Here is a 12,652-nt window from a genome sequence, read left to right on the forward strand (position 1 = left end):
TCTACAAACTTTTTATGTTAAACCTTATCAAATGTCTTTTCAAAGTCTATAAAACATAAGTACATGCCCTGATTCATGTCCATGCATCTCTGAGCCAGCACATTCAAGCCGAACAAAGCATCTCTTGTACTCATACCATTTCTAAAGCCAAATTGTGTGTCACTAATTTCATATTCAAGAGTTTTAACAATTCTGCTGTGAATTATTTTCAAAAATGTTTTAAGTGTGTGACTCATTAAAGCTATTGTTCTGTGATCTGAGCAAGTTGTTGCACTTGGCTTTTTGGGAATTGCTACAAAGGTCGATTGCAGCCATTGTCTGGGAATTGTGGCAGTCTGATATATTAGATTAAAGAGTTCAACCACTACATCAATAACGTCTTCATCGATGAGTTTTAATAATTCGATTAGCACATCATCTGGTCCAGTAGCTTTACCCTCTTTTGTGTTTTTAATGGCATAGATGACTTCTTCTTTTAATATTGGTGGTCCGGTATCTTCGGTGCTTTCTAATGACAGTTCTTCTCTTTCATCATTAAATAGTTGTTGGATGTAATTGGTCCAGTGACATAATCGCTCCTTCATATCAGTAATAATATCCCCTCTATCATTTTTAAGGATATTCGTTCTTGTACGTTTTCTAGAACCTGTCATTTCTTTGATTTTTTTGTGTAAATTAAAGCTATCATACTTTTTATCCAGATCTTCTATTTCCTTGCATCTGTCGGAGAGCCACCTCTCTTTTGCCTCTCGAATTTTCTTTCTGATATTTCTCTGAATTTCTTTGTATTTATTCAGGTCTTTTGCGTTATGTTTTCTTTGTTCTTCCATAGTTCAACAAATTCTACTGTCATCCAAGGTTTTGTGTTTTCTCAAACACAATTTTCAAACAATTTAATATAACTTTTTCAAAATTAATGCATTTTAAACCAGTCAAACTGCCAAATCTAATTAAAAACACTATAACAAAATGTAATATAGAAGTAAAACGATTCATTTTGATTCTGGTGGATATTAGGTTAAAAATACTGCCCTTTTTCCTTAAAATATTGGAAGAGAATGAAGCACAAATGGAACCCAATGTCGGGAAACGACATTCTAAAGCAAGGCCTTACCAAGTGTTATTGCTTCCTGCTTGGGTAGTGCAACTACTTCTTACCATTTGGACAAATCAAATACTTGTTTCCTGATGTTACTGGAAATGGTGCTAGAATGTCAACAGCAACTCGTTCCCATGGACGTATTGTGATGTATTGTCGGTGTTTTCCCTTACATCACATCGTTTCCACCATTATTTTACATATTGCCGACAATTAACCCAATAATACCTTTCACAGACTCTGGTCAAAGTCCTATTGATCCCAAAATGATAGATTTTGGGATCAATAGGACTTTTGATAGATTTGGATCTGGATCTTTCTTCAGCTCAGTTTGGAGGTTTTCCTTGGTTAGAGCTTCTTCGTTTCTTCCGCCTTCTATGCTTTTCAACTATCGAATCTGACCCCCTCGTTCTTCTTGGTGCTTGCAGAAACACCAGTTGCACTCCTCGCATGGTCTTCTCGAGAGGCCGTAGGTATTTTCATGACTTCTTTCTGCTTGATGACTATTGAGAAGTCCATTGGAATGTAAACTGTCGCTGATTCGTCTTATTGTGGATATTGAGAACCTGGGACTGCATTGCTGTGGTGATAATGGCCTGCCGGTCGATTTTTTGTCCTCTGATCTTATATGTTGTCTACAATTACATTGAAGATGGCCTACCAATCCACAATTGTAACACTTTGGGCGGCTTTGATGTTTTTGTTTCAAAGAATCAGCTTTGAGCTGAGATATTTCTCGAATTCGGCGCCAACACCTGGCGCACCGTATTTAGATCGCCTTCTTCCACTTAGGCAACACCTTTTACTTGATGGACTTTGCGTTGACGGCGGGACATATTCTTCACGGTTTCATACTTTAATGCTGCGATAATAGCGTACTTCAATATTTGTCAATATTTCTAGTCGTAGTGTCTGCTGGAGGTCTACATCGCGCAGGCCATCAAGGAAACATTCGATGGTGAATTTTTTTAGGAACTCTTCCGGAGCTTCGGGCCAAGAGAGTCGTGCCATCTTTTCTACTTTCGCTCCTTATTCGTGCGCAGATTCGATGCAGCTTTGGATACGTTTATCAACTTTTATTGACTATGGTATACTTGTTTCAAATATTGGCTGCCGTATTTTAGTTCTAGAGCCAATACTATGCTCTCATACTTCTTTTGTGCGTCCTCTGGAGGATGCACAAGAACGATGAGACTATAGTATCGGAGGATTTCGACAGCCTTACCTCGAAGTGCTAATATGAGAGCTGCTACCTTCTGTCCATCGATTATTTTGTACAGCGGCTTTGAATTGTCTCCCATACACTGGCGGGGAGGTCTCGCCGTCAAATATAGAAGTCTTGATAATTATTCCATTGACATGAGAACAAATCACTTCTGCTTTACCTTCAACTATCAGTTGCTTGGTCTTTTTAATTTCTAGGCGGATATTTTCAAGGGTTCTCGTTATCTTATCCTGTCTTCTCTCTACTAGATTTCTTGTTACTTCAACTCCTTTAATCTGTCTCCTTTGTCTTCTTTTGTCTCTTCGATTTCTCTTTTCATGTTTTCTTTTGTCTCAACGATTTCTCTTTTCATATCTTCTTTTGTCTCTACGATTTTTCTTTTCATTTCATCTTTTGTCTATTCGATTACTCTTTTCATATCCTTAGAAGCAATACGAGACGAGACAATGGACATATCTACAGTTCAGCAATTATCATTCTGTATTAGATATATTGGTTTTGTTGTTAGTACACCAAAAGTGCGAGAAGTAAACTTATGTAAGAGTTAATTCGCGAAAACATCTCAAAATCTATTTTAGAATATATTACGAATCTTTGATTGGATATGAATGATTGTGTATGCCGAGGATATGATGTTGCCTTTAATATGAGTGGCAAGTATATCTATAGGTACCCAAATCAAAATACACGAGTTGTTCCATTCTGTAATTTACATCCATTGTGCCGGTCACATATTCCAGATTGTAAAAGGAAGCTTAGTAGCTTGTCCAAAACTAGATTTATTGAACGTCACACTAGTTTTTTGAACTTTGTTGAGTTGTGTGTACCTATTTGTACCAGCCTCGAAGAAATTTCTCAATCTGCTTGAGAAAGCTCTAGAAGAGAGACGCAAGTGAACGAAGGAAATATCGAAAAAGAAATAAACTTAAGAAAAAAGAGAATTGAGGGAGAAAGAAGAAAAATAACCCCAACAGTGGAAACAAAACTTAAAAATAACAGTAGGCAGGACTAAAGGCAAAAAGGTTTAAGGCCATACCGGTCTAGACAGAATAATAAGGCAATGCAAAAGTACTATGGACTACGTTCTTTGTACATCTGAATCTGGGAGGAGAAGGAAAAAATTAAATACGAGGAAGACATACGTGACCTCGATTCGACGAATGAGACGCAGAGAATTTTGATGCGGTAATGGATCTGTCTGAAGCCATAAAAGAATTTAAAGTAAGGGAGAACAAATACCAAAACTTGCTCTGCATAATTGGCCAAGATATGGCTTGGAAGAATAATTATTACTAGTGTTACCAAATCTAAAAGTAAAGACAGAATGAGTAAACATCTCAATAAAAGGCGGATAAAAATAAACGCGCAACGTGTACAATAATTAAGATCAGGTATAATAATGTTACAGATAGCAGGCAAGAAATTAAAACTATGAAGGAAAAAGCGAAGAGGTGAGGGTTTTAAACTGGAAATAAGAGGAGCAAAAACATAAAATAAAAGGTCTAACTTAGGAAATAGATAGCAAAACAGAACGGGAAATTAATTCCAGACTTCCGGACCAAACTTTCTTCATTCGTGATAGATGATTGGAGCATTGAAAGCAAACTTGAAAAAGAGAGAATGTAATACAATAGCAATCCAGGTGATAAAAGCAGTATAATGGGGAAAACGGTCGAAATCCTAATAAGCAAAAAATGGATCAGAATAGGGTTTTTAACATGCAAAATTGTAGCGTCTAAATATAGACTAAAGAGGTGTTACACATACCTGCATTTTGAACAAAAAAACACATGTAAGGAAAGAAAAGGGAGAGACAAGTGCTTTAACTGCTGGAAAGATCACTATTTAAAAAATTGCCAAAACACAACTTACAGTTGCATATGTAACAGTAAACACATAACGGGCACAAACGACTGTCCGAAATATAGAAAACATTTTAATGAAGCTAAAACAATCACAGCTAATAGAAGCGGATCTGGGGATATGTAAGTCGATACATCTGGGTTCTTTGGTATATGCTTGACATCGTTTGCATTGAAGTTTGATATTTTTAAGGAAACTTCTTTCACCCTGCTGCCTTTTATATTAGTCATTTGATTGTTAGAATTCTGATTGTTATTTATTATGTGCTATGGCATATAGGTCTGCCGTAAATTTTGGCGAATGTTTCAAATATAATTATGTTTTATTAAACTTTTAACAGTTGGTTTTACTGTATACTGTATACTGTCAGTTGTACAATTTTATTGGTTATAATTTGACATGTGTCAAATCAAATATCCTAAAATTTTTAATTGTCATATTTATAAACAATATCCTGAAAAATAAATATTGTATATATATTTATATAATAAAATATGCCAAAAGTACGACGAAGTAAAAAGCCTCCTCCTGAGGGTTGGGAACTGATAGAACCCACATTAGATGAGTTAGAACAAAAAATGAGAGAAGGTAGGTTACTAATAAAACTGCTTAAGATTTTTCTAGCTTGATTGAGCTGAAAGCGCAATTTGTCGAATTTTTGGAGTGTTTTTTTATCGTCTTAATCTTAGTTTTTCTATTTAAAATAATTTTCGCCATTTTCTGTACAAAACCAGGTTTTATAGCTCTAATAATGTCCCTAACATTTTTTTAAAACATCAGTTATTTTATCTTAATTGTAAAATACCTCCAAAGTTTGCAAAGAATCTGCATGTTTGTATTAGTATTCCTACTTAATAAATTTTTCGATTTAAAATGATTGTTTTTTTTTCAGCTGAAACAGAATCACATGAGGGTAAAAGGAAAAATGAATCATTGTGGCCAATTTTCAAAATCCATCATCAGAAATCCAGATATATATTTGATCTTTTTTATAGAAGAAAAGCAATTAGCAGGGAACTATATGACTATTGTCTTGAGGAAAACATTGCAGATAAAAATTTAATAGCGAAGTGGAAGAAGCAAGGATATGAGAGTCTTTGTTGCCTACGATGTATTCAAACAAGAGACACTAACTTTGGAACAAACTGTATTTGTCGTGTACCTAAATCTAAGTTAGAAGAAGGAAGAATTGTTGAATGTGTGCACTGTGGGTGCAGAGGTTGTTCAGGATAGTTTTTTAATTAAATATTTATGTTCAAAAATTTATTTTATGGGTGGTTTTTATTTAATTTTGTAATGAATAACTAAAGATCAATACTTGGGAGAGTAAAATTGTGAACAAAGATTTTGTTTGTTTTTATTTAGTGTTTAAACTTAATAATGGTATAGATTTGTTAGTAATAGTTCAACTTAAAAATGTACATATTTTGTATTAGAAGAAATGACAATAGTTCATGGATTTCTGAAATATCATTTTAAAATCAAAAGAATATATTTTTACAGTAGCTATAAATAATTAAGAGGTTAGGGTATATTGCAGGTATGGATGTATCCAATCGGGTACCTGACTGGAACCAGAATTTATGATCTTGTATAAACAATGCATAACACCTAGTATAGTATTTTTCATATAAAAATGCGTGCACGTCACAATTTATATAAAGTGACGTCACTTATATTTAAAATTTCCAGAACGACAACCTTAGAGTTCAAATTTTCCCAACACAGCTAATAATATGAAACCCATACGGAACTGCTCGATCTTTCATAGGTGTCAACATGGTATAATAATCAGAAAAATGTAATCATCATTATATTGGGAATTTTAGATTTATATTGATTAAATAACCAAAAACATTTGTTATTATTAATAATATAAATTTTATGAAATAACTCTTTAAGTCTAATATTCCACAAAATAATAATTTTAATTAAATATATTAGACAATTGTACGCAACTGATATGGGAATACTCCAAATTTTTTGACAGTTCAGAATGTGGCAAAATTGTTTAGTGTTGCAGCTTTTTTAGAGTAAGAATTTTGTTTATGTTTTGATTTCTTACACAATTTGATCATAATATATTATATATTAATTAATAAATTGTATTTATAAATACATATTAAATTTAGATTAATAGCTTTAAAAACTAATTATTGTTGTGTATTGTGATTGTGCTATGCCAAAACAACTAAATAGTCTGTAGAAAGCTGATAAGCTTTCATATAAGATAGATTATTTTGAACAAGAAATAATGGCGGAATGTTTTTACTATTAATGCTCTAAAACTGGTAAGTTTAAAATTTAGAATATATAATTTTTTATTAAAATGTTTTCTTATGTATTTTAGTGTGTTGCAGTAATCTTAAAACTAAGTGTATTTACTGTTAATATAGTGGTTTGACAAATAGCTGACATTCTAAAAATTTCTCACTTACTAACTATTCTGATGTTTTGGAATGCTGTGTGGTTGTGACGTTGTAAATCTTGAATGACGTGCACACATTTTTATATGAAAAATACTATAGAATGCTTAGTGGAGCTATGATCGGACATCACCCACTAGAAAGACCAAGGAAGAGGTGGATGGACGAAGTGAGAACCGATGCTAAAGAGACATTGAGAATGGATAACTGGAGGAGAGCTCCCCATGTGAAGGCGGGCCGCTCAAGTAGAATACCTTCACGCCTTCTTCTGCTTGTCGTAAAAGGTGACTAAATGGAGCAGCTGTCCACTGTCCACTACCCAAATTCCTAACCTGTCCCTGTGTCATAACAAAAACTCCCAACTCCCTACACCCACCCCTACCCATCATACACGTCCTGATACCCAAACCTATACCCGAGGAGAAAACCTCCACTAATACAAAAACCAGTGGAAAAAACCACTGAGAACAAATGGATATGCATATAGCAGGCGGCTATGCATCATTCTAATATATTGCCACCCTAACCTCAAGGTGTAACACCATCGTGCCGAAGGGGAAAAGTGGGTCTCAAGCGATACCCTAAGGAGAAGGCGAACCGAAGGGGATTATAGCCTTGGCGGAGTATGGTCGCACTGCCCCGCTGGACCGAAGAATAAACCCAACTTGTGGGAAGAAAAATGGGAAAATATTTAATAAAAAAGAAGGCTGGCGACATTAGCGGAAGAGGACGAAAAGGACAGTCGGGGGGAGAAAAATGATGAGCCAAAGGAGAAGAACGAAGTGGAAAACGGGGACATAGGTGAAACAGCGGAGGAGAATGGCAGTGAAAACGAAACGGGGGATAGTAATGACGAGAGTGAATGGACGATCAACAACAGAAAAAAGAAAAGAAAATCGCACGGAGAGAAAGACATAGGAGCTGGTGGAAATAAGAATGAAAGTAAGATCAATTTAAAAAGAAGTGAAACAGAGAAAGGAATGTCAAAAATGAGGGGATGCATCGACGGGTTAGTGAACCTAACAAAGGCGGTGGCAAATACAAATACCGAGATCAAACAGGGAGCTACAAAGGTACGGCAGATTTGGTGCGAAATGGAAAGAAAAATTAGAGAACCCAGAATTACAAAGAAAAAGGATTGAGGAACTATATAAGAAAGCAAGAGTGAAGGGGGATTTTAGTGCAAGGTACCCAGACCTCCCCGGATTATACTTGGAAGAAGATGAAAATTGAGGAATTAGGACTATGTCTCAAATAACATGCATAGTAGAGGAAAATGGGAGAGAAAGGACATCAAAAAAATTTGTCCACAAGCTGAAACAAAAGAGAGAAGAAGAACCAATGGCTGTTAAATTATTGGCAGCAGCCAGGAAGCTATTCGACCGTATGAGATAGGAATAGCAGCACTAGAAGTGGAAAAATCAAGAAAAGTGCTAGAGTGGGCAGCAAGAGGAAAGAAGGTAACGACAACGATATACGGCAAAACGCTTAAGGAAAGGCAAATAGTAGCCACAGAAAAGAAAGGGATGGTAATCATCACAAAACCGAAGGACAAGCCCTATGCTGAACTTATAAAAGAGTTAAGGGAAGAGCTAGAAGAAAGAGAGGATGTCGTCATAAACAAGGTTAGACAAACCAGACAAGAAGGTGTGGTCCTGGAATTGGCGGGAAATGGCGGAACAAGTTAGGAATTTAGTAGCCTCAAGACAAGGATGAGCAACAAGAGTAGTCGCAAAAGGTGAAAGAGTAAAGAAGGGTTTGATGCTGGCGGACATGGATGGCCTAACCACAGAAAAAGACATCGTCGAATCGGTGGAGAAATTTGCTGTTAGGGAGGAAGCATGTGAAGTAGTTGGAAAAATAAGGACAAACAGGGGAGAAAGTAGAATTTGTTATGTGGAGGTGGATGAGGACATAGCCAGAAGACTTTTAGTGGCAGAAAGAATAAAGATCGGGATGGTACACGTCACGGTAAAGGAGATGGTGAAGGTGACACGATGCTATAGATGCCAAGCACATGGCCACATAGCAAGAGGCTGTGGTGGAGAAGCAAAAGGTGCTGGAAGTGTGGGATGGAGGGCCATTGCAATGCCAGTGTCAAAGAAACACTGTAAAGTGCTTTAATTGTGACGAGGAAGGTCATATATCTACGTCCACTTGGTGTCCCAAATTCAGGGAAATTATCAGAAGAGCAAGAGGTGAAGGTGGAAGAAAGGTAGGAGGATACTGACTGAGCGACAAAATGGGGAATAGGCGTGAAAGAGAGCTTGTGTTAAGAGTGCTGCAAACAAATGTTGGGACGGCTAGGCTAGCTCACGACCTCGTTGTGGTCTCCGCAATCCAAAAAGAAGTTGATATTCTGATAGCGGCGGAGCCAAACCCTACGTTAGTTCGCAGTAGGGAATGGTTGGTGGATACGGCGGGCGTAGTAGAAGTGCGGATACTTAATAGAAAACTGAGAGTATATGGTATTGATACGCATGAGGGATTTGTGACGATACGTATGGAGGGAGTAAATGTGGTATGCTGCTACATTTCACCGAATTGTACAGTGGAGAATTATGAAAGTAGACTGGATGAGATTATGAATGAGGTAAGATTATTGGGAAGAGAGTGTTTAGTGCTGGGAGACTTAAACGCCAAAGCGGCGGAGTGGGGTTCTCCCAGAACGGACGCTCGCGGACAAATGCTTATGGAATGGATAGGAACTCTGGACTTAGTTGTCTTAAATAATGGTCGGTAACCAACGTTCGTGAGGGGAAATTCGCATTCATATATCGATGTCACCTGTGCCACACAGAATGTGGCGAGAAAAATTAGAGACTGGAGCGTGCTGCCGGATGACACTGCTACAGAACACCGCTACATTGGTTTTTCGTTCGTCGGAGTAGGGACTACCAACGTGGAGTCATCAGCGAACCAAACCAGAAGCTGAGGTGGAGATCGAACGGACTGGCTAGCGTTTGATGATTATTCTAGATGGTTGATAGAGAGGAGAAGATGCCACCGCCATCGGCAGAAGGACTTGAATCAATAATAAGAGAGACTATGAGAAATTGCATAAACAGGGTAGATGAAAAAGAAAAATGCCTTATTGGTGGTGCGAAGAGATCGCCAATAAGAGGAAGGAATGCATTGCCATCAGAAGACAGGCTACGAGGGCAAGAGGCAGAGGAGAAGTAACCGAAGCTAGCAGAATGGATATAGTATACAAAGCGCGAAAGAAGGAACTGAACAGAATGATCCGAGCCGAGAAGAAGAGACACTGGAACGAACTGTGTGACAAGTTGGATGAGGACGTTTGGGGTCAGGGGTACAAAATCGTAATGAACCAGATCAAGCTGTACCCTCTGTATGAGATGCCACTGGACAGGAAGCTTGAGGTTACCCGAGAGCTATTTCCACCCGGCCATTGGCATGGAGTGCAGTGGGACGTCGAAGCTGAGCGAGCTGTACCTTTTACCTTGGACGAACTCAACGAAGCGTTGAGTGCCCTAAAGACACGAAAGGCTCCGGGACTCGATGGAATACCACCAGAAGCGGTGAAACACATTGGCAGTATGGAGCCGACGTGGCTTTTGGACCACATGAATGTACTGCTTGAAACTACGCGATTTCCGGCAAATTGGAAGATCTCGAGGCTCGTGCTGCTCCCAAAGGGGGAAGACAAGTATCGACCTGTTTGCCTTCTGTCGTGCATAGGTAAATTATACGAGAGGCTCCTAAGAGGACGAATAGACACAGTGATTGAAGAGTCAGGCGGGCTGTCACCCAGGCAGTACGGTTTCAGAAAGAACAGGAGCACGGTGGATGCGCTGATGGAAGTCTTTCGGGAGTTACGCGGTGTGGGAGTTAACCAGAGGTGGGCAATCCTACTGTTGTTTGACGTCCATAATGCGTTCAACACATTAAAATTGAAAGATGTAATAAAGGATCTACGAGAGAGGTGTCCGAGGTACTTGATGAATTTGGTCTCCGACTATTTGTCAGAGAGGAAACTTGTGGTAGAAAAAGGAGTAGTGGTTGACGTGACGGCTGGAGTGCCGCAGGGGTAGGTCCTAGGACCCACGCTGTGGAACTTGGCATATGACGGGGTTGTGAGCCAACAATACGGAGAGGGTGTAACCCCTTTAAGCTGCGGGTAAGACCAAGGCTATAATTTTCAAGGGACCAAGGAAAAGTGAATGTGCAGGAAAGAGAGTGGTTCCAAAGAAGTGCGTGAGGTATTTAGGGGTGACTCTGAGTCAAAACGGAAAGTGGGGGGAGCACGTAAAAGCGGGGACTCAAAGAGCTGCGATGAGATCCGCCGCATTGAGAGGGATCATGCCCAACATCGGAGGGCCCAAAACTGAGAGGAGGACGGCCCTTCATTCTGTTGTGCAATCGATCGACCTCTACGCTGCGCCTGTCTGGAGTTCTGCAGTTTTAACAAAGGCGTACAGAAAGCAGATAGGAAGAGTCTATTGAGGGTGGCGTGTGCATACAGAACAGTTTCTGCCGAGGCGTTAGGAGTTATCACCGGGTGTATTCCGATGCACGTGCTAGTGAAGGAAAGAGGAAGAATATACGAGAGAAGAAATGAAGACATAGCAACAGAACGTTTAAAAAAAGAAGAAAGGGAAAGGTCCATAATAGTGAGGCAAGAGGAATGGGATGAGATGAGAAGGGTGGCGCAGTGGACGAAGTCGTTGATTCCTAATCTGAGAAGATGGAGGGATTGCGGGCACCGGCGTTTGGATTATTTCCTGACGCAGATGCTCACAGGACATGGTTGCTTTAGTGCATACCTTTACAGATTTGGAAAGGCAAAAAATGGCAAATGCCTGTATTGTGAAATATCGGACACTGTCTAACACACTCTATTGATATGTGATAGATGGATAGGTGAGATGAGGCTGCTTGAGAGAGAGCTAGGAAGTAGGGTGCAATCAGTCACGGAACTGGTGGAGGAGATGCTTAGGTCGTTAGATCGGTGGAGAGCAGTTCAGAGATATGTGAGGAGAACATTGGAAAGAAAGGAACAAGAAGAAAGGCGACCCGAAGGTAGGCAGGATGCCCAGCAGGACCAAGTAAGAAGATAAGGCAGAATGAGAAGGGGTGAGATTGAACATGAACAGGGAGGAATAGAGGGAGAGAAGAATTCCGTCGTAGTGGGAAAGTGTTAGAATGCGTGAGAATTGTGCGTGAATGAAAGATCGGGTGAATGCCGTGTGAACGTTGCGTCCCAATCAGGGCTATCCGGCCGGTAATCCGTGGCCACGCTGGAGGAGTCCTGCGTAACCGGGGCTGGAAGGCGGTTCTGCCCACCTTCTAGGACCGAGGTATGTTTCGAACATTTGGATCCCACCCTCTTATAAAAGAAGAAAAAAAACTGGAGGAGAGCAAGGAAAGGGATGCTTGGAGGGGGAGGGGGGGGGGGGTCAGGGCCCGACTTAGACTATTGCGCCATATGAGAGATAAGCAATGCAAGTCGCATTTTTAAAGTGAAAGAGGTAGACAGACAGAGTTCAGTTCAATTCAATTAGTTGGCATCGCTGACAGTATTAATGTCGTAGAGACCCGACCTGGATCAATTGAATGTGTGTAGAGTTATATGATAAATTAAAAAGTACAACCCATCTTTGTTTTGGGAAAAATTAAACTGAAAATTCAGTTGGGTGAATGTAGTGGGAGTCCAACACTACACACAATCTAGAAATTGTTGTCAAAAAATTGTGAAAAATTGATCTTAACCAATTTTATCAATTGACATTAAAAAAATTTGACAGATAGATTTACTTGGCCTTGATCTTTTAACCTTAATGATCTCTTTTTAATGTTTATGTTTTGCTTCAATGGTAATTTAAATATTTTTTGATCTGTGTTAGTTTTCTGAGCTATGGTTTAGTTACTTTGATGTATCCTCTTCTATGATTAACAAATCTAGCAATGGTAGTGAGTTGTGTTCTTTTTGTTCTCTATAGTGAATTTGATTGATTTTTCTCTACAACTAATGTCTATCAAAAATGTGTTTAATACTTCAATGATACTGTATTTGAG

General features: G+C 39.0%; 2 protein-coding genes across 2 annotated transcripts; both read left to right on the top strand.

The window, feature by feature from the left end:
- Nucleotides 1–4,570: 4,570 nt before the first annotated feature.
- On the top strand, nt 4,571–5,532 carry l(1)10Bb (BUD31-like protein). Its single transcript, XM_072539370.1, has 2 exons — nt 4,571–4,775; nt 5,080–5,532. Exons 1-2 carry the CDS (start codon nt 4,682–4,684, stop codon nt 5,418–5,420), a joined length of 435 nt encoding a protein of 144 aa, XP_072395471.1. The 5' UTR covers nt 4,571–4,681; the 3' UTR covers nt 5,421–5,532.
- A 3,323-nt stretch (nt 5,533–8,855) lies between these two features.
- LOC140446402 (uncharacterized) lies at nt 8,856–9,356 on the top strand. Its single transcript, XM_072538949.1, has one exon. The coding sequence runs from the start codon at nt 8,856–8,858 to the stop codon at nt 9,354–9,356; it is 501 nt and encodes a 166-aa protein (XP_072395050.1).
- Nucleotides 9,357–12,652: the final 3,296 nt, after the last annotated feature.

Source organism: Diabrotica undecimpunctata, chromosome 7 (assembly GCF_040954645.1).
Source record: "Diabrotica undecimpunctata isolate CICGRU chromosome 7, icDiaUnde3, whole genome shotgun sequence".
Taxonomy (NCBI): Eukaryota; Metazoa; Arthropoda; class Insecta; order Coleoptera; family Chrysomelidae; genus Diabrotica; species Diabrotica undecimpunctata.

Excerpts from the sequence above, each read along its gene's own strand:
- LOC140446402 (XM_072538949.1), top strand. The coding sequence starts at position 8,856 with ATGGGGAATAGGCGTGAAAGAGAGCTTGTGTTAAGAGTGCTGCAAACA.